This window comes from Pithys albifrons, chromosome 13 (genome assembly GCF_047495875.1).
Source record: "Pithys albifrons albifrons isolate INPA30051 chromosome 13, PitAlb_v1, whole genome shotgun sequence".
In the NCBI taxonomy this organism is placed as follows: Eukaryota; Metazoa; Chordata; class Aves; order Passeriformes; family Thamnophilidae; genus Pithys; species Pithys albifrons.
This window is the reverse complement of record NC_092470.1, coordinates 6,212,655-6,233,882: the sequence shown is the minus strand read 5'-3', so window position 1 is coordinate 6,233,882 and position 21,228 is coordinate 6,212,655. Positions and strand designations below refer to the sequence as shown.

The 21,228-nt window shown below is 46.7% G+C and overlaps 1 protein-coding gene across 1 annotated transcript in view; it reads left to right on the top strand.

Moving 5' to 3' along the window:
- CSNK1G1 (casein kinase 1 gamma 1) overlaps positions 1–21,228 on the top strand; it is a 94,853-nt gene that overhangs the window by 45,581 nt on the left and 28,044 nt on the right. The window contains 2 exon segments of the mRNA XM_071568235.1: positions 1,474–1,514; positions 5,958–6,027. Of these exon segments, the coding sequence (XP_071424336.1) occupies positions 1,474–1,514; positions 5,958–6,027 (111 nt within the window).

Sequence of the window (21,228 nt, the reverse complement as noted above, 5' to 3'; positions counted from 1 at the left end):
TGTTAAACAGCATCACCAGTTACCAGAACAGGCTGGAGCTATAAAATTGTGCCTTCCTCATGGATGTTAACCCAATCCCAAATTCAGAGGTCAGAACTACCCCAAGCGATACAGTGGGGAAAGCATCAAAAGAAATGAAATGCAGAAAACATGAAGCTGTTATAAAGTAAACTAAATTCCCCCTGATATTTCAGGATTTAATAACAACTGTCTGTCTTCTCTCATGTTCATAATGTCTTTAACTTGATCGAGTCTCCCAGTGCTGTTGTGTTGTATCCGTGTGCAGAGGAGGACACGGCGTGGTTTTAATGCTGCCATGTGGATATGGCAGAGCTGCTCTGGCTCCTGCCTGCTCTGAACGATGTCACTCCCTGTCCTGGGCTTTCTCAGGAGCTGGGCTGTTCAAAGCATCAATATCCATTACAGGAATTGGAAAACAAATGTGTAACAGAGCCAAGCAAAGCTGATGCTACAAATAAGCCCTGATAACTTCCATCCTGGAGTGCTCCTGCATTTTAGAGCTGCAGTTGCTCAATGAAAGCATGACTTGTGCTGTGACTGTGATGATCCAAGGTCAACACTCCCCTAGGTAAATCCATGGGGAGCTTCCTGTGGTGGGAGCTGCCCTCCTCAAAGGGGACAGTGGGACTAGAGGAGGTCAGAAAGGTAGAGGGTGTCAGGGTGGTGGGACAGGGCAGGTCCAAGGGCTGCCTGAGCATCTTTGCCTGGTGGGATCTCTTCCAGGAGGGTTTGCTGTCAGGCATGAGCAGTGTGGAGGTACAGGGGGGTGACTGCTCAGATTCTCTGGCAGAGGAGCCAGAGGATGTTGAGTGGTACTGTAACTGGCAGCCTCAGAGCACAGGGAGAGATGCTCTGTGACACATGTAGCTGTGCATCACTGCCATGGGGCGCTGAGGCGGCCAGGGGCTCCCTTCAAACACCAGACAGGCTCCTGGAGGAAATATTCCCCTCCAGCTGTAGCTGTGGCAGGTCCCAGCTCCGGCTCAGCTGGACGTGTGCTCGGCTGGTTGTGCTCATCGTACACTTCTTCGCTCTTCCCAGAGAGTGATTAACCTGGTGAAACTCCTGAGAGATCCCAAGATGAAATTGTTCACTGTCCAGCATTTCAAGATATTTCCAAAAGAAATGATACTCTGTCTCTTCATTTTTTGTTCCCCAGGTGTCTTCATGATGTGGATAATAAAACCCCATGTGTCTGGGATACCTCCTCTAATGCATGCACGGAGCAGAAGGGTGGCCCTAAAACACAATTACCTTGTGCTGAGGGGAAGGGGGTGTTTGCCTGCCCTGCTGAACTGCTGGATCTGATGATTTTGAGGCTTACACGTTGTTAAAGGGAGGAACGATGAGGGAATTGCAGCCCTCTGGCAGAAGTGACACTCTTCATCATTGTGCCTCGAGCTGCAAGTGCTGAATGTAGAACTAAAAGTTATATTTCTTCTCTCTTTGCAGGTAAAAATCTCTACACCAATGAATATGTAGCGATCAAACTGGTGAGTAGAAGCTTCAGGTGTCCTTAAATGACTTGTACTTCATGTTAAAAATTCAGACCAAAAGCAAATTTCTCACTCTAAGCTCACTGCTGCTCTCACTCTCAACTAGAATGACTTATTAATACTAACATAAATTCCTGAGAACACTAAAAGCAGAGGAAGAACCCATCCTTCCACCTGCTGAATGTTTTTCATACCTAACTGCTCTGAAGTTATCCTTGTTCCTCTGCCCAGATCCCAGTGAAGGGCACTGAGGGTTGTGTTTGCCCCCTCTTCCTGCTCCATGGCTTGAGCCTTTCTGTTCAAGACTCTATGGATTCTCCAGTTGTCAGAGCGGTTGGTCAGGAACCTGGCATGGTGCAGCCTCCTGCTCCATGCTTTTGGAGTCAAGAGGCAGGAAAGGGGGTGTTTCTGTGGTTCAGCTTTCCTTGGGGACCAGGATATCTTGGTCTGGTACAATGCTGAGAGGCTGCAGATGCAACAGGCAAAACAAGATCCAATTTGGTAAAGGTCAGTCTTTCCTCTTGCTGTTTTGAGTAGTCAGGAGATACAGTCACATCCTCTGGAATCTGAGGATGGGGAACTCCCTCACTTGTAGTTCTTCCATATTGCTAAACTCACAGCCCAGTAGTTTGTGTTTACTCCTTAACTTTTCCTATCTGTAAACCAAGACTCTTCTTGGTCCCTGAGGATTGTCAGATTCAATGTCTTCAGCTGATGAAACTCTTCTCACCCAAACGCTCTTTAATCATGATCTAAACCCTAAAATCTGCAATTGGAGTGGTGATTCTAGTTTGATACTGGCAGCAAACCTGCCTGTTTGCCCAGGCGATGCTGTCTGGCAAAATGACAGAAATCACTCCAGTTACAGAAGACCAAGATGGACTTGGTGCATTAATTGTGATCATGTTCAAGTGCCACAGATTCCATATCTCTGGCATTCTCCTTATGATACACAGTAGATGAAAAATAATTAGGGCTTTGCAGGTGAGACTTTTTCCAACCCTGTTGACAAATGTCAGAGGATATTCCCTAAACTAAATAAATGAGCACCTGCAGTGGAGTTAAGGATCAGAATCACAGGATGGTTTGTGTTGGAAGGGACAGTTAAAATCATCCAGTTCCAACCCTGCCATGGACAGGGGCACCTTCCACTAGGCCAGGTTGCTTCAAACCCTATCCCATCTGCCCTTGGACATTTCCAGGTTTGGAGCAGCCACAGCTTCACTGGGCAACCTGTGTCAGGGCCTCACCACCCTCACAGCCAACAATTCCTTCCCAATATCCCATCTAACCCTACCCTCTGGCAATGGGAAGCCATTCCCTGTGTCCTGTCCCTCCATCACTTATCTGAAGTCCCTCTCCAACTCTCTTGGAGCCCCTTTGGGCACTGGAGGGGGCTCTCAGGTCTCCCTGGAGCCTTCCCTTCTCCATCTGAACACCCTCAGCTCTCCCAGCCTGTCTCCATAGGAGATACCTGTGATATGGATCCCCATGAGAAAGGTGGACTGTTGGTTTTTAGGCAGTAGAAGATGTCCCATGTACACAGCCGAGGTGTTTTACTCAGTCAGTAACGCTCCTAATTTGCTTTCAAAGATAATGCCCCAAAGTTATCACACTGGAAACCATAAGGAAGTAATAATCCAGGTAAAGCACAACGGGACTAGTCCAAAGGGTGCTTCTTCTCTTAAATAAGTGCCTGAAGTGACTCCTCCCAGTAACTTGAAGCCTTTCCACAGCCATGGCATTGCCTCATGGCTGCCTTCATCTGACCTGTGTTTCTGGTCGCATTCTCCCTTCTTTTTTTCTTCTTTCCCCCCCTCAAATAGCTGAGCATTAAAGCAGTTACTCTGCAACACATTTCAGTTTTGGTTGCCCTGTCATGAGTCAGACTTAAAGATCTCTGGTCCTTCCCTTATGAAGGGCTGGAATTGCCACCCAGTGTCCTTTCAGGTGTTCTCATACCTATTTTGGAGAAGTTTTATGAGGGGAACAGTAGAAGAGATTGGGGTTTCTTGGTCTCCTAATCTTGGACAAAATTCCACAGGAGTAAGAATTACTCAGCCTGCTCAGCAGCAAATATGTTGCTCTTACATGTGGATTTAACTGCAGTTTTCTTTTATCCTTCAAATAATTCCTGGATTAGTGGTGGAGTAGCTGCTTTTGATGTACTTGTAGGCAATGTTTTCTTTTATCTGCATTGTTGGACCAAGTCAAAGCTCTGCTCCAAGTCCTTCTAGCCGTTAAATTGTCTTCCGCCACTGCAGCCTTGCTGTCTCAGCTATTCCTGCCTCCTGTCATGATGCTCAAGCTGGAAAATGAGGCTTCTTTTGTGGAGTTTAGGTTTCACTTTGGAGGTGAGGCTGCACCTTGGAAAACTGCTGGACAGTGGAGATGAGTCCCTGTGTTCTGCCTTGTGTGGTGTCACTGTGTAGCTGCTGGTCCTGCCCTGCAGCTGAGTTCCTTGATCAAGGGCACCTGGGTTAATCTTCTGAGGGTTTTCAAAGCTGGATTGCACGTGGTAGGAATTCCTTCCCTGGAGGAGGCCGGCCTGGTGATGCACAACTGCAGGATGGGCCGGACCCTCTCAAGGCTGTGATGGCAGTGTTGGTTCAACCTGTGCATTCTGTATTGGGCAGCAGCAATTTGGTTATTTTTGCTACAAACACAACATCTGCCAGCATCCTTAAGCCCTGGGCCTACAGGACAACCATCTGTTCCGGTATGATCTTCTTGGGAGCTGCCACGACTCTGGCAAAGGTCCAGAGCTGAGGCTGCAGCAGCTCCTCGGGGCTCCCTGCCTGATTTCGTCACGAGCCGCGTCACATCCTGCTACATCAATCCTTCCTCCTTTTTCTGGGATAAATAAACTGTTCCCTGAATCCCTGCACTCTGCAGGTGTCTGTAGACTCTCCCTCAAGCCACCAGCAGCAATTATCTTAATTTAGATGTGACTGACGTAACAAACTTGTTTGTGCATTGCTTTATGTTTGCCTCCAGTGCAGGTTCAGTTTTGCCTTCAGAATATTTCTCCCTGTTGTTTTTGAAGTAGTTGGTCATCTCTTCTCTGTGGGGACCAGAGATAGGACCCGAGGGAATGGTCTGAAGTTGGTGAAGGGCAGGGTTAGGTTGGACATTAGAAAAGGTTCTTCCCCCAGAGGGTGGTTGGGCACTGAACAGGCTCCCCAGGGCAGTGGGCACAGCCCCAAGGCTGCCAGAGCTCCAGGAATGTTTGGATGATCCTCTGGGGCACATGGAGTGACTCTTGGGGATGGGCCTGTGCAGGGCTGAGGGTTGGACTGGGCGATCCTTGTGGGTCCCTTCCAACTCACCATATTCTGGAATTCTGTGAGATTTTGACTTCTGAAGCTTTTAAACATCAGGGAAGTTGGACCTGATGATCTTGGAGGTCTTTTCCAACCTTGGGGGGGTTCTATGATTAAGCTGAGAAGCATGAGGAGCATTCGTTCCCCTTGCTGGGAAGTAGAGGGGATGACTTAAGCTGATGAGGAGCAGCTTGGCTGGCAGTTGAATTGCCAGAATCCCTGGACAAAAATCCTTCTTCCCACTTCAAAAAGAGTCTTTAACATGGAGTTCACACCCAGTGTGAACATTAGTACAGACCAGAGGTCAAAGAAAATCGAGGCCAGTGTTAACATCCATCTCCAAGCTGCCTGGGCAGTCGGTGAACCCGCATCCCTGCCTGTCCCAAGTGCACAGTTTTATTGCAAATGTAATTACTCTGGTCTCTTAATCCTCTTCATAATAACTTTATATTTTTAGAAGCCCTGTAATCTTGCACGTTAATGCCTTGATGGATCGTGGGCATTAAGTCGTGTGCGTAAAGCACGGATGAGTAACAGTTGACAAATGGGATGGTTTGGGTGCACTGCAGACTTAGCCATTTGAATTTTTTTATTCTGTGCATAAAAATAGAATATTCTTGAGTGCTTTGAGATGTTTGACTGACACCTGCTACTGCTGGGGGGAAACTTGTTCCTTTTTCCCACTGTCTGGCCACACTGTGGGCCTTGCTGCAAAGCGACTGGGCTGACCTAAAACACACACATGACTCAACATTTCTCAAAAATACAGGCTGGTGACCAACAAAAACCCTGTGGGCAACCACAGTGCCCACAAAGTGAACTTGGGGCTTGAGCTTTTGCAACCTTGACTTCCCTCTGCCAATGGCCAGGGTCGTTCTTCAAGGACTGGGAGATTTGTGGAATGATTCCTGAATTTCACTGCTGTGAGTGAGATTTGTATTTAAATGAGGAGGTTATTTCTCCTCCAGAGAGCAAATCCTATTGCTTTTTGTTTTCTTCTTGTTTAAATGCCATGGTGAAGTCTGTTGTCAGACTTTCAGTCTAGAGTGTTTTAATTATGCATAGTAACAAATTTCTAAGTATTGGATTGAACTTTCTTTCTGTATTTCTGTCTTAGGAACCAATTAAATCCCGGGCACCACAACTTCATTTAGAATACAGATTTTATAAACAACTTGGAAGTGCAGGTGAGTAAACTTACCTTAAGCTTATTAAAAGTGTGGGATTTCCTTATTAATTCAAGCATCCCCGTCGTGTTTGTTGTCTAACTCTGACTTGAACTTATCAATCTGGCCAAATTCTTCTGCCCTCACATAGTTTTGGACGAGATTTGGCAAGAATAAGATCATAATGATGACACTGGGTGATTGTGTGGACCTAAAACCTCGAGGTATTGAGGATTCACTGATCTGGGAAATAGCCATTTGAGTCTGTTTGTAAAACATTGGGTCTACCAATGCATGGAAGGTTATTTGTGTGTAGAATTACCTTATAAAGGTGATAAAAAGAGTCTTAAAATCCAGGAAATTGTGTAGGAAGCAGAGAGCTTTCCTGATAAAACCTGAAATAGAGTTTTCATTGGTATTTACTAAATCATAAGAGCATCCAAAAGCCCTTGGGCTCAGTATCCTCTGTGTGACCAGAGTCTACAACAAATAGGAGACAAATAGAACAGGATAAGCCAAAGGTGGAGGGTTTTATATCTTTTTTGGGGGCAGTCTCTGATTTCCCTAATACAGGGCTTAAGTCTAACAGTGTTTGGATTTTTCTTCTCTAAATTTATGATTGCTTTTTAAACCTGAAGAACCCTTTAGCATGTGCTGTTTCCAATGCCAAGCTTTGCTTCCACTGCATGAAGAAGTGAAGCAAAGACCTTCTTTGCTCCTTCTATGCCTTGATCTTGTATTGACTTTGGGCTTGGCCAAGTTTCCTATGTTGCTGTAATTTCTTTACACCTTCCTCTGATTTTATTCTTCTGTTTTCCCTGAATGGACCCAGCATACACTGACAGAGGATGGCCAGTGGACATCCAGAAATACTCTGGTAATAATATATTATGAAAATCCTAAGTTGAACTCCCTGCTTGAGTTCTGTTGGGGCTGTGATCTCTGAGATGAATCCAAACCTGCTCTTCCTGTGCTGATTGGCTTCCTACTACTCTTTGAAGATGTTATTAAGGAATTTAGAAACTGATCAAAAGTTCAAGGCTTGGCTTTCTTTTGGTTAGATTCATTATTTTTAATGGGTTTTCTCCTGTTCCTAACAAATCCAAACTTTCCATCCTGTAATACTCGCCCACTCAGGACATTCATGGAATCATGGAATGGTTTGGGTTGGAAAGGACCTTAAAGCTCATCCCATTCCACCCCCTGCCATGGGCAGGGACACCTTCCACTATCGCAGGTTCCTCCAAGCCCTGTCCAGCCTGGCCTTGGACACTTCCAGGGATGGAGCAGCCACAGCTTCTCTGGGCACCCTGTGCCAGGGCCTGCCCACCCTCACAGGGAAGAATTTCTTCCTAATCTCTAATGTACCATCTTCTAGCATTTGTCAAGAGGCTGTTGAGCAGCCTCCTGAACAACCTGGCTATTTCTGTCTCCATGTGGTCCCACGGGCACCGCACGCCCGGCTCTCAGAAGCTGTTGGATGCCATTAGAAGCTTTTGCACTACACTTTTGCTAAAACAACTGGAAAAGGACCAAGAGCTCGGGTGGAGGATGTGAACCGCAGCTCTGGGCTCACCATGAAACCTGGAATATCACCAAAATAAATTTTGGTGGAGCCAGGCTGCCAGGAACAGGAGTCTTAACTCGGTGTCTGCACAGCACACGGAGGATCAGAAGAGTGTCTGTCTGTATGAACAGATTGGAGCTAAATATGTGCTGACTTTGTGGAAATGAAGGGGTCTGTTCTCAGTGATGTTGGAAGTGCCGGGCTCCCCTTAATGCTTCTTGCTTCAAAACTGCTCTAACAGTCTTGAAGTTCCAGTAGGGATGTCTGGTTGCTTGAAATTATCGTGCAGTTGCCAAACGAAGCCTGAAAGTGTCCAAACCCATGGAGTGCATGACTCAGAGAACAACGGGAGCATTCCACGTGACACACTGCTCAATAAATTAGCCAATTAATCCTGCCAAATGACGTGTGGCCCACTGTGAACCTCCCACCGCTCACCGAAAAAGTGAGACTGGTGAGAGCTCTGCTGTGATGCCGCGGTGGCAGCCTGGGCCTCTCATCAACACAACTGCTGCCTTTGACTGCCTGTGCAACCAGATGGTCCCAGTGAGCACTGACTCCAAGACGGCAAAATTGTCATCATCTGCAGCATTTGGAGAAAAATGGGGCTTTTTTTCCTAATGAGAAGAGTTTAAGTGGTGATTTCCTTCTTGCATGTTCAGAATAAACATTTTTGAAGTGTATTGTTCTTGGATACTAATGGTTGGAAAACTTAGGTTGGAAGGGTCCTACTTGATCATGGATCAAAGCGTGAAGGATGATTGTGGGTATGAGTTACCTGCTTCACTTGTCATCATCAAAACCTAGTGAAATTAGTCTTTTCTGCTTTTTCTAAGCTCTTCAGTCTAGTTTTTCATTTTTCTTGGTGCAGTTGCAAATAGCCCAATTATTCAGAAGAGAAATCCTGGATGAGCTTCTGTGTGAGGTGTTTCCATGCAAACAGAGGAAGCTGTGGGAGCTGCCTCTTCCTTCAGCAGTGACACTGTGGCCTTCTGTGCCGTGTGCTGCATCAGCATCCATGTTCAGAGACTTTCTGACAAGCCACCAAAGTTGCATCTGTTCTCTCCCAGCTTTTCCGCCTGCCACGTGGCTCGGATGAGGATCACGAGTCAGCTTGGATTAGCCAAGGAGCAGACTGGATTTCATGTGTCTCAGACATCTTAAGATGTTTCACACATGATCAAGTTATACTGGAGCAGGGAAAAGTTTGATAGAGGGATCTAAACTGTAGGAATGTGGCTCTTTTTGGTGCTGCTCAGAACAGCTCAATAGTGGTGGACGTATCCGATGGATTCAGAAGTAGGTACCGGAGATAGTCCTGGGTCAGGAATAAGCAATTAACAGACAACTCTGCTGTGCTTATGAGGGTGATTGGTGCTGTCTCTGATATTTCAGTGCTTCCCTGTAGTAGAGAGATTAACAGCTCCCTATAATTCCCTTCCCTGCCCCTCTAAGAGGAGGAATGTTTGCTTATTCTTTTCCACGATTCTTCCTTGAACTTTTCTCCCCCCAGAAGTCGAGCGAGGCTCTGCTGCACAGTGACCATCTGCTGACTTCTTCTGTCTCACTGTGGAATTAAATATTTAATAACCTAAAATAGTGTCTCAGTGCTTTACCTTGGTGTGGGCAGCAGAACAGAACTGAGCAAAGAACGGGCACAGAGTCAGAGACCTGATGGTTGGTCCGTAGGGTGTCTCAGGGAAGGATGAGAATTCCTTTAGGTTTTAGGCAGTCTGGGATACAATCCATCTTGTTTCAAGGCTGATTCCAGATTAGAAGAATCTTGTCTTCTCTTCAGAAGCTTCTGGAGCGAGTCCAGAGGTGGCCACAGAGCTGCTCTGAGGGCTGGAGCCCCTCTGGGCTGGAGCCAGGCTGGGAGAGCTGGGGGGGATTCACCTGGAGAAGAGAAGGCTCCAAGGAGACCTGAGAGCTCCTTCCGGAGCCTAAAGGTGCTCCAGGAGAGCTGGAGAGGGACTTTGGACAAGGGCCTGGAAGGACAGGCCGAGGGGGAATGGCTTCCCACTGTCAGAGGGCAGGATTGGATGGGATATTGGGAAGGAATTGTTGGCTGTGAGGGTGGTGAGGCCCTGACACAGGTTGCCCAGGGAAGCTGTGGCTGCTCCATCCCTTGAAATGTCCAAGGCCAGATGGGATAGGGTTTGGAGCAACCTGGGCTAGTGGAAGGTGTCCCTGCCCATGGCAAGGAAGTTGGAGAATGATTTATCTGTAAGGTCTCTTCCATCCCAAACCATTCTGTGATTCCAGCAGTGACCAGTAGATATACAGGAAATAAAGAGGTTTTCAGATCACCTCTGACACCTCTCCCTCTGACTGCTGGGGCTGTATGGGATGCCTTCCCTGGAAGCATCACTTTAGGAAGGCAAAATGGAGCACTGCTTATTTCCATGTGGCTTGTGGCTGCACAGAGCCAATGATGGAGTTTCCACATAGTGACAGCTTCTGCCTGTGCACATTGTGTGCACAAGTCATGCATTTTTGATTCAGTAGTAGTTTATTTTTATATCAGCTGGCAGATGAGTCACACCTTCCCCCACCCTTCGCAGTCCCACCTTGGCACATGTGATTCATTCAGCCCAGTTGGGTCCTGTGCCACAGCTGTGGAGCCAGTGCTCATACCCAGGACGGGCAGGTGACATTGGCAAGTGGATGCTGGACGTCATGAGCCTCCACAGTGGCGTGATGGGAAGCAGGAGAGGAGTCTGATACGCTGGAGAATCCCAGGAAAGCGAGATCTCTGCTGTCCCCAGCCCACGCAGTGGATGAGTCACAGTGTAGGAGCAGAATGTTCTGAGTCAGGGAGGGGTATGTCGGTACATATAGAATATTGACGGATTCTGTGCTTTTGTTTTAATTCCTGCTTTGTAAACAAGTTCACCTCTAATGAAGGATGGAGTCGGTGTGTTTACTTCGGGCTCTCTCTCTGTTGCACAACTCTCCAGAGCGCAGCAGTCTGTTTACTTGTCAGGAGGTAGGACCGAGGGAAATGAAGGTGGTATAAATAACTGAGCCTTTGCATAGTCTAGTCAATATTTGCATATATCCTCTCCAGTGTGGCTGAGCTGTCTGCTGCTCCATGCTGCCTATGGAGTTGGCTTGTTGGGATCGCCTGTGTTGAGCACGTTCCTCTGTGGTGCTCTTGCTTTACTCACACACACTCTGTAGGCACCGGTGTCCTTTATGGAGAAATTCTTTCCATGCTGTTTGCACAATGCTGTCACTCATCTGGCAATTAGGGGTCATTTTGGTAAGGCTCATTATAGGATGGGTGTAAACAAGTCGCCGTAATGGAGCACTCTGCCAACACTGGTGATTTCACAGGGAGCTCGCTCTGCCCAGTGCTCATCCCTGAGGGAGCTGGAGGAACTCGAGGCCACGTGAGGCAGGGATAGTGCCAGAGGTGTACACTCCTCTTTAATTAAGGAGTGTGAACATACCCATTAGCTGTGGCCGCGATGGCTTTGATCTTCAGAAAACCCTCTTCATATTTGCCACCTTGATGGAAACATTGCCATGACCAGGAGCTGAGCCAGGTCACCCCTCAGCTGGGTGCTGGTTTGGGGGAAGATGGAGCTGCTGGGTGGGGATGATCATAAAATCACAGGCTGGATTGGTTTGGAAGGGATCTTAAAGCCTGTCTTGTTCCACTCTATGCCATGGGCAGAGACAACTTCCACTAGACCAGGTTGCTCCAAGCCCTGTCCAGCCTGGCCTTGGACACTTTCAGGGATTGCCACTCTGCACCCCAAAGTGGGTTTGGACTGGTGTGGAGCTCCACATGGTCATCACCTGAGGTACTTTTGTGTCCTGCTTCGTTGCTGTGGAAAGGTTTGTTCATACCTGTCACATTCCATCACTCCAGAGGAGCACTGCAGCCTCCTTTGAAATACTGGAAATATTTTAGAATCCAAGTGTTCAGTGACTACAAGCATTTAATAAGTGACTCATCTGTGCAAGGTCACACAAAACTGATACCCTTTTGCAAGGAAAACAATTAGAACCTTTGGGCCACATCTTGTGTCCATCATTCCCTCCCTCAGATCCCTGAGACAGACCCAAAGGTTTGGAGTTGTTGGGTTAATTTTCTACTGGTGAGGAAAAACTGTTCTCCATTCCCAAATCCTGCACAGAAACGTGCCCTTGGCAGTAACTGGAGATGCTCAACACAGAGATATGATTTTCATTTACCTGAAAATGGCATTTTTGGACAAAAAGCAGGGGCACTGGAGCTGCACCTAATGGTGCATGGTACATGAATGGTGATCAGCAGCTTCATTGTAAAGTTAGGGTAGTCCAGGGAGCTTGAACTTGAGGAATCTTGGACTTTGGAGCTTTTGAATTGCAGGATGAAATGTTCTGGATTACTGTAAGGTGGCTGGTTAGAGCCTGCTGCTTTCAGAGCGGGCTTGCTGTTGATCTCCTGAGAATAATGTTTTATTATCTAAAAATATTTGGCTTTTTTTTGTCACGTGGCAGTTCCCTTGCTAGGAAGGGCTTCCTGAATGTGCACATTTCAGCATCTCACCATCAGAAGTTTTGACTTCCTTGGGCTACATTTAGGTTTTGTCAATTGGAAGTTATCAGATGCTTTTATAGCGAGGCCATTAATATTTGAATATGGGATTAGGGCAGTTTCCTTTTTATATTCTGAAAAGTCCTCCTGCATCTCTTACTCTTCCGGTATTTGTGGCAGGGATCACAAATCAAACCCCAGAGATACCAGGCGGCTGAAAAATGCCTTTCCTGCAGGCACTTTTCCTTGAAGCCTGACATGGCCATAAACCTGTAGCAGTTGGACTCATCTGAGTCATCCCAGATGGCTTGTTGGGTTCTCCTCATAGTCAGCGAGGTCTGCTGAGAGCAGGTTGTGGGATGTGCCGCTGCTGGAATGCTCTGTGGGTCCAGCTGGGCTCAAGGAGAGGGACAGACAATTAATCATGAAGATCTCTGTGCTGCTTCTGGTGCTTTCTAGCAAACCCTGACCTGAAATATCTTCTGCTGGCTGGCAGCCTGGGATGTGCTTCGGAATTGGAGTGTCTCAGCCATTGGAGTGGGGAGGTGAAGATCAGAGAGCCCCACATGGTTTACATTGGGAGGGACCTTAAAGCCCCTCTTATTCCACGCCTTTGCCATGGAAAGGGACACCTGCTACTAGTGGATTTACTCCAAGCCCCGTCCAACCTGGCCTTGAACACTTCCAGAGCTGAGGAGTCCACATGATCTGTGATGTTTGAAGATAAACTTCGGAATTTTTATTTATATTGAATGAAAAACCCAATTTGACAATTAGGGCCAGGGTCATTAATAAGGCTATACGAACAGTTGGCCTTGCTGTTCTGCTCATCCCCCTTTCCTACTCTTTCTGTGAACATTTTTCAAGCCATCAGGATGCTGCACTCAGAAACTAATTGAGGTCTAGAGCTATAAAATTTTCGGGGGGCTGCTGTGGCAGGTGTTGAGCTGCCTCGATCCAAAAAAAGCTGATTTTCCCTTTTGGAAGGTGGGTGCATGATTTAGTGGGATCCCTTCCAAAGCAGCAGAGGCATCCTACACGTGCCAAAGGTTTTTAAGGTGAAACACTGAGCTGTGCCAGGGAGGTTTGACGCAAGTGAAGTCCCGGTCCGAGGGCTGCCCACCTCCCAGACCAGCTGTCCTGTGGTTTGGAGTTTGCATTTCAGAGCTGTGCTCTGCCTGCTATTGAATAACCTCCTCCCGTCGGTAAAAGATAAGCCACAGACTCTCCCCTGAGTCTGTGATGGACCAGGGGGGAGTTCTGCAGTTTTGTAATAATTTTTCTACCTGAAAACAGCAGTTTTTCCATCAAAATTCCATTCCTACCCTCTCATGCTCGTCTCTCTTAAGGTGAAACAGAGATGATACCTGGAGGTGGGATCTGATTTAGTGCCTCTGAACTTCTGTTTGGCAGCAGGTTCTCCTGTGATAAGAGGGAGTGGGAGGTTTTCCCTCAGGCTGGAAGGACCTTGTGGGTAACACTTTCCCACTCATCTGAAAAATCCCTTTTTCCCTCCAAACCTACAGCAATTACGGGACTGATGAATGCCCATCTCTTGGCTTCTTGGGGGGGGTTTATGTGTCTTTGACTCTCAGCACCCATCACTTACCAGTTTGATGCTGCTGCAGGAGAAAACGTCCACCCTCCTGGTGGGACCAGCACGAGTGTTGTGGGGCCAAGCTGCCCTCACGTCTCTGCAGACAGATCCCAACACACCTGGGGGGTGGCACACAGGGATGTGCTGCCAAAAGTGCCATCAGATTGTCCCACCATGGTCTGGTGTGAAGCTTGAGCTTCAGCTGCCTGAGAGCATCGTCTTACTCTGAGCACCCAGATGCCACTGCTTTATCCCGCTGAGTTGGACCCATCTGATGTCATCCCAGACCCAAATGCTGTTGGATCAATGCCAAATCCTGCCTGGACATGCCAGTTTTGCCTTATGCTGTTGTGCCACCCTGGCTAGAATTGCTGTTGTGGTCACTGCACAGAGGTGTGGTTGGAGCTGAGCTGTATCATCCAGGCTGCCAGATCCCTCAGCAGTGTCACTGTGGCAGTGTCACCCCCTTGTGTCACATCCTGGCTGGCACCCGGGGACCTTAAAGCATCACTTAACTCCTGCTATGGATTTCTGGCGTGTGGACAGGGAGCAAGGAGGAGCCTGTCAGAGCTCTGCCTCCAGCCCACAGTCTCCAATGGGAATGAGCTTGGGAAGGGCAGAAGCCGCTCGTGACATGGTGTGATCAGCTCAAGATGGTTCTCTGGGCAGCACAGCAGGAATTCAGCACAAGCCTTTTATTGCTGCTTTCTTAGGGCTTTTCATCTGCCAAGAAGGAGCCTCTGCCTTGGCACTGCTTCTGGAGTTGAATTTGGGTGCAACTGAGCACTCAAAACCAAGAACTTCTGGTGTTGATTTTTCTGAATCTTATCCCTCTGATGTAATTAATATGCATCACTTCATATGCATAATGTGCCCATCTTCCTCCCAAGGAGCAGCACTGACCTCTGCTCACTGTGACCAAGGACAGGACCTAAGGGAATGGCTGGAGCTGTGTCAGAGGAGGGTTAGGTTGGGGCAATAACTGCAGATCTCAAAATACTTGATTCCCAGCAAAGAGCTGATGTGTGATGTCCTTTTTGTAGCCTTTTCCTGTGGGAAGTGAAGGTATTTAATCAAAGATAAGTGAGCTCTGCCCCTTCTGTCTTTAGTTTTGTGTGATTTGGAAGGTGATAGGAAGGTGAGGAGTGTTAATGGGAACTCAATGCTCCCCGCCTGTGTCAAGGCAGGTTTAGGCTGGCTATTAGGGAAAGGTTCTTCCCCCAAAGGGTAGTTGGGCACTGAACAGGCTCCCCAGGGCAGTGGGCACAGCCCCAAAGCTGCCAGAGCTCAAGGACCATTTGGACAGCACAGTCATGCACAGGGGTGGGATTGTTGGGGTGTTCTGTGCAGGACCAGGAGTTGGACTTGATGATCCTTTTGGGTTCTTTCCAGCTCAGGATATTCCATGAATCTATGACGTTGTTCTTAAAGGAAAGAAAATAACTCTGTTATTTCATCGGAACTTCTCTGTTACCTGCTTAAAATGAAGTGGCCAAAACCTGCCTCTTAACTCTCTCAGCAGGTAGAGCTGACCCAATACAGGAACTGCACAGCCACAGAAAACAGACTGGGAAACAATTTGTCTTTTGAGTTCTTGGAGGTTTGGGGAGTGTAGTTTGTTTGTTTATTTATTTTGGTTGTTCTGACATGGTCTGGCTTTGAACTGCCCAGCAGAGCTCAGCTGACCCAGGGACCTGTAGCAGAGCCGAATCACAGGATCATTGAGGTTGGGAAAGCCCTCTGAGATCCTTGACCTCAACCATTCCCCCAACACTGCCAAGGCCACCACGCAACCCTGTCCCCAGCTGCCACATCCACACAGCTTTTCAGTCCCTCTGGGGATGTTGTTGAGTGTCTCCACCACTGCCCTGGGCAACCTGTGCAATGATTTTCCTCTGCCCTTGTCTTTGTATTGTAAGTGTGTGGGAAAAGATAAGTAATTAAGCTGGAACTTAAGCTAGAATGTTTTGGGATAGTTTAAAATAACTTTTATAAAAGTATATACTTGTTTTATCCTTCTTCTAAGATGTTCTACGACCCAGCTGCCATAATCACTGGAGCAAGAGGTTGTTGCAAAGGTTATATTGATATAAAATCCAACAGTAATGTGTAGATTCAAGTGCAGCCATATCCTTTGAGCCCTAGAAATGTGAATTCAGTCTCCTGAAACTTGGCAGAAAAGCACTTTATTCTTTTGTATTTGTCAAGAATTGAAACAATTTCACTTGACTAGTTTAGTTGTTGCAGCTTAAAAAACTGCCTGTGGATGGGTGTTCCTGGGTAAATTTCCCAGATTTTGGAAGTTTACCTGCATTCAGCCTTTCCAGTAGGGCTGTTTCTCCTCCCAATCTTTTTTTATCTGTATGAATACAAATGTGAATGTCCTCTTGGTACCCTCTCTGCAACTGCTTCTTTCTTTGTGAATGTGAGAAGTCGTTTGGTAGAGTCAAGCCATGATGTCAGGAAACCAGCTTGTACCACCCAAGGAGGATGCAATGCCACCCCATTCTAATAACACAACCATCCTGAAATTTGTTTTTCTGCAAGTGAAGTAAAAATCAAATAGTTTGGATTTTTACCAGCAGCAAGAACAAATATGTTCTTCCTTCTGTCCTTCCCGTGTCTGTTTTTTCTTCTGTTCCTTTTTCCATACCTTTTTTTCGGTTGATCAAATACCATCAAGCTACTCAAAGCACAGCAGGGATTAAATACATCCTGCATGTCCTGAGAAAAGGCACCAAATATGCTGGGGTGAGGATGGAGTCTTGAGGTCCTTGTGGACCTCGTTGGAGATGACAGTAGCTCTGTCTCCTCACAACTCACCGTTGTGCTGAGTGTCACCTCTTCTCATCAAAAGCTCACTCTGCTGTCATCAGGGAAGAAGGTATCGATCCAATACCTTCTTGTGGCTTCCCCATCCCTCAAAGTGTTCAAGGCCAGGTTGGATGGGGCTTGGAGCAACCTGGTCCAGGGAAAGGTGTCTCTGCCTAGGGCAGGGTGTTGGAATGAGATGATTTTTCAGATCCCTTCCAACCCAAACCATTCTGTGATTCTAGGAGCTCTGTTCCCAGTAACAAACTTGTCTCAACTTTTCTCCCCTCTTTCTGTTTTTGAAGCAGATTATTCCAAAATCTGAAGGTCAAAAGGAGCTTTGCTAGTCCCAGCTCACAGACATGACCCATTAACCAGCGTGCTCAGGTAGCTTTACATGAGGTGTTTTTGAAGAGGTTAAAAGCTCAGATCTTGGCCCAGTCGATGTTGATCACAAAGCTTCTCATTCAGCCAGGATTTTATTCTGATTTGAAAATTAAGAGAAGGGTAGATCCTCATTAGTGTAATCAGCTTAAACGGGTTGACTACTCTAAAGCAATTTGTTTAATTTGTTTGGAACATGTTTAATTTTAGCTATAGATGTTCGGCTCTCACACAGTTGCTATTTATGCTGTTCATCGTGTAATTTTGTGTTCTGTGATTTGTAAAAATAAACTTTCTGCTCTGAATGAGAATTTTGAGACAATCTATGGCCCATTCATCAGGGCTGCTTTAAAATCGCACAGAACTTTCTGTGCACTGCTGCTGCTGGAGTGTCTCTGCATCCCTCTTGATGAGGAGGAGTTCTTGCTGCTCACATAGTGTGGTTTGTATGAAGCATCAGCCCTTTGTTGGGTACTGGACTGATCCGCCCTGCCTCTCTTTTGGATGTCTGCTTTGGGATTCCTCAGGAGTGTCTTCCCTTTGCAACAGAGTTCAGTGTTGAAACCTGAATGAACAGAGTGTCTGAAATTCTTCTCTAATTCTTGAAACTGAAAACATTAACTTCTCTATTGGTGCACAGCACATGGAAGAGCAGTGGAAAGCAATTCCCCATGGGAGCCAAAAACAGGGGTGATTCAGGAACTCCTGGTACTGATCACTTTTCCCAAGGTGTGGGTGTCTCCTGGTTACTTGCTCTACAGGGACACAGGTTATGCCCCTTCACTGATGCAGGTGCCATGTGTAGCTTCTTGCAGTTGGGTGTATTTTGGGCTTCTGGCTGTTGATAAGGTTTATTTGTAGCCTGTCATGCTCATACATCAGTCCATGTGCTCTGCTGCAGCAGGTGGGTTCTGCTTTCCAGGCCTTCCATGTGGGGCAGGCAGTGCAAAATCTGATTTTCCTTGGGCATAACCTTTGATTGGCAGTTCTGCCCATCGACATTCCATAACTGGTCCTGAAACTGGCTTTGGAATGTCCATGTGCCTGGACTAACGTGGCTTGTTGGAGTGTGCTGAGTGTCTGAGGGGCTCTTAGGGCCGTTAGTTGTGCTGTAAAGCCTGTGGCTGCATGACTGGGATCAGTCAGGTTGGTTTCTCCTGTGATGGAAATCTACTTAAAGTATTGTTCCAGGTGTTAGTCCTGCTCAGGTGAAGATTGGAAGAGCAGTGGTCCTGGTCTTTGTTCCTGTTCCCATTCCTCCATTCAAGCCTAAGCCAAGGTTTTTCTGAGTTGACCCAACTTATTGTTCAGCCCTGAGGGGGTGATGGAATGGTCCCTTTTGGTGGCAGCCCAGGGGCAGTGAGGGTTTAGCATCCCAGGAAAGCCAAGGCCAGTCTCATGTGTCTGCTCAGGAGCGTGGGGGAAGGAGAGTCCGAGTTTTTGGCTTTGCTGTCTGTGCTCTCTCCCGTTCCAGCCACAAGGCTTTAATCTCCAAAGTGCTTTTCTGGGTTTTCGCTGTGCTCAACTTGAATTTTTTCCAAGACATCGCTCTGCTGAAGTAGCAGAATTTGCCTGTGAATTCCAGTGCAGTGATCAGTCTGTGTTTATTGGGGTGATAAACTCTCTGTGAGAGCAAGGGTGGAGCGGGGCCTTTTCCGTGTAGCTGAGCCAAATCACCCAGCAGCAACACCAAAGACGTTAAGCAAATTGAGATGATTTCTGCTTGCAGGGCCTCCACTATAATGAACTGCTGTTCTTCCAGAGGAGAACCTGCACGTGACATGCCTGGTTTTTCTTCCCCTAATTTGTTGGTCCTGTTTAATGCCATGAAGCAATTCCTAGTTTTAATGCATTAAACTGATTGTGGTTTGTACTTCAAGTGTTGAGTTTACCTTTGAGTCCTTAAAATGAGACTCTGCCCTGCCAGTGATTTTTCATTCTGCAGTCTTTGACTCCAGAACTGCTCACCTGTGACATGGCACTGGCTTTGTGTGACCTTTCCAGTCCTCTGCCAATGGCATTAAAAACCTCAAGTCCACCTGCCCAGACAAAAAAAGTCCTTTTTGCTCCATCCATCTCTTTTGTTGGCAAAGTCCTTCTTAAGTATTTACAGATCTGCTGTTGATATTTATGGAGTTCCTGTCCATCGTGGCAATGGACTCGGTGGTACCAGGACACAGTCACTGAAATAGAGCCAAGTTACGTCATGAATTATGCAAATGGGCTGTGGTTAAATGTGATGCAGATTTTCTTAGGCTGACTCTTCTTACTGTTCCAAATGGGTCCAGAGCTGTATCTCAAGTTCCATCCAGTCTCATCTGCCAACAGACACCCTTTAATAGGTACATCAAGCTCACAACTTCTCTTTCGGGCTTTTCCCCTTTCCAGTGAGTTGAGTTCATTTCAATAACTTGTGTGGAGCTGAGGGCTCTGTCTCAGGCTGAGAGGCTTCACACGGGTTGTCAGCGATGCTCTTTGGGGTGTGGGACTCAGCGATGAGCCTGGCTCTGGAAATCAGAGATATGTAACAGCAGTTTTACTCTGGTAAAGGCAGAGGGAAGTTCTGCGTTGGCAGCACTGCTGCTGAAAACCCTGAGAGAGAAATCAAACCCTAAAAGTACACCTAAAGCCAATAATGTCTCCTGTAGGTTGGCCCTTAGGGTGCTTTTTTTAATGTTCTTTGCCACAACCTCACCTTGTCAGAGCTCCCGCAACGAGCAGAGCCTTCCTGAGGGTTAAAGCCAAGGAGGTGCTTCAACCTCTTGACTGCAAGGCTTTGAGTGGGTAAAGATGAAGGCATTGGGATCCCAGAGGGCACTAAATAGTTGTGTTGCTTATTTTGTGATGTGCAGCCCCCACCTTTTGGGTCTTGCTGCAATGGATCTTCCTGGTCTTTATGCCCAGTAGGAATTGAATTTTAATTGCAGTGCCCACTGCTGACCAAGTGAGGCTGTAAATGTTCTCCTCTCCCTTGCTCTGGGAGCAGGATCCTTCACCTTCCTTAAGGGCCTTTCTGCAATTTTGTTCTCCCACATACCTTAATTAGCACAGCATTAATTCCAATTTCCTCCTGATTTACACTTGTTGAGAATTGTAGGAGTTGTGGTAGAAGTGCTCACTGTGTATCTGTATTCACAATTTATAATGGTATCAGTTTTAAACATTACATAGAATATTCTGTTCTTCTGTTATTCTCTATTGTTCTTCTGTTATCTCTAAAAAAGTAGAGATGCTGATCTTGGTGTTAGAGGTGATTATGTAAATAATTCCTCATCAGACCTCACTGAAAACCCAGAGTTCGCCATGAGTTACTTCAAGAACTGTCACAATTATTCCAGCCTTCAGCACTAAGCTGATGACATGAAATTGCCATTTATGGTGATTTGGGGATATTTGAAAGCATTTTGGAGCTGCCTGGATCATATGCCTTCATTGTTGGGCTTTCTGAATTGCTTCTGCCTCAAACCATCCTGTTTTCCTGGAGGATTTAATGGCTGTTAGAGCTTCCTAAAGCACAGACCTCTGTTAGGAGCAGCAGCCTCCCCAAACCAGGTTGAGTAAACGTTTGGCATGGGACACAAAACTCTGGTTAGACAGGGAATTCCTGCAATACTCTGTAATACCCCATTAGTGCATCCTGATGATGGATACCTACCTTGATTCCCCAAGTTAACAAGATTAAAACCATCCTCTGGTAATCTTTGTCAAGCCACATTTTGTTCCTTTGGAGCAACACTTGGGAGCACAAGTTCTGTAACATTTAAGCTTCAGTAATCTCAGCACCACATTTATGACAAAGCTGGCAGGTTGAAGAGCGCTGTGGATTAACGAGGCTTCCCTAAATGTGGAGTAGGACAAGGACTTGCATTTGTTGTGTTGCCAACACACTCCAGCCTGAAGTGTTTCCCTGTTCTGCTGCCTGAGAAACATCACGATACCAGACCGTGCATTTAATTAGTCGAGTATTTTGCTGTTCCTAACATTGATCTCTTATATAAATATAGGTGTGTGACTGCATCACTTCAAACATGCTGTAAAATGAATGATCACGCTGCGTTCAGATCCCATGCTCTGGAATTTATGGAGCTCTGTAGTGCTGCTCCCCAGGCTCAGCCTTTACACTCAGTAGCAGGAGTCTTTTGGGTTTCAAGCAAATTCTTTGTTTTGAAATAGGGCATACCCCCATATTTCAAAACAAAACCCTTCCACTGTGTTTTGGAACTGCTTATGAGGTGTTGACTGGAAATCTATATATTTTTGAGAGTGTTACACAGTTCATGCTGATGCTGGGGCATCAAGTGCTGTGCAGGTGCTGATTGGCAAAATAAGCAC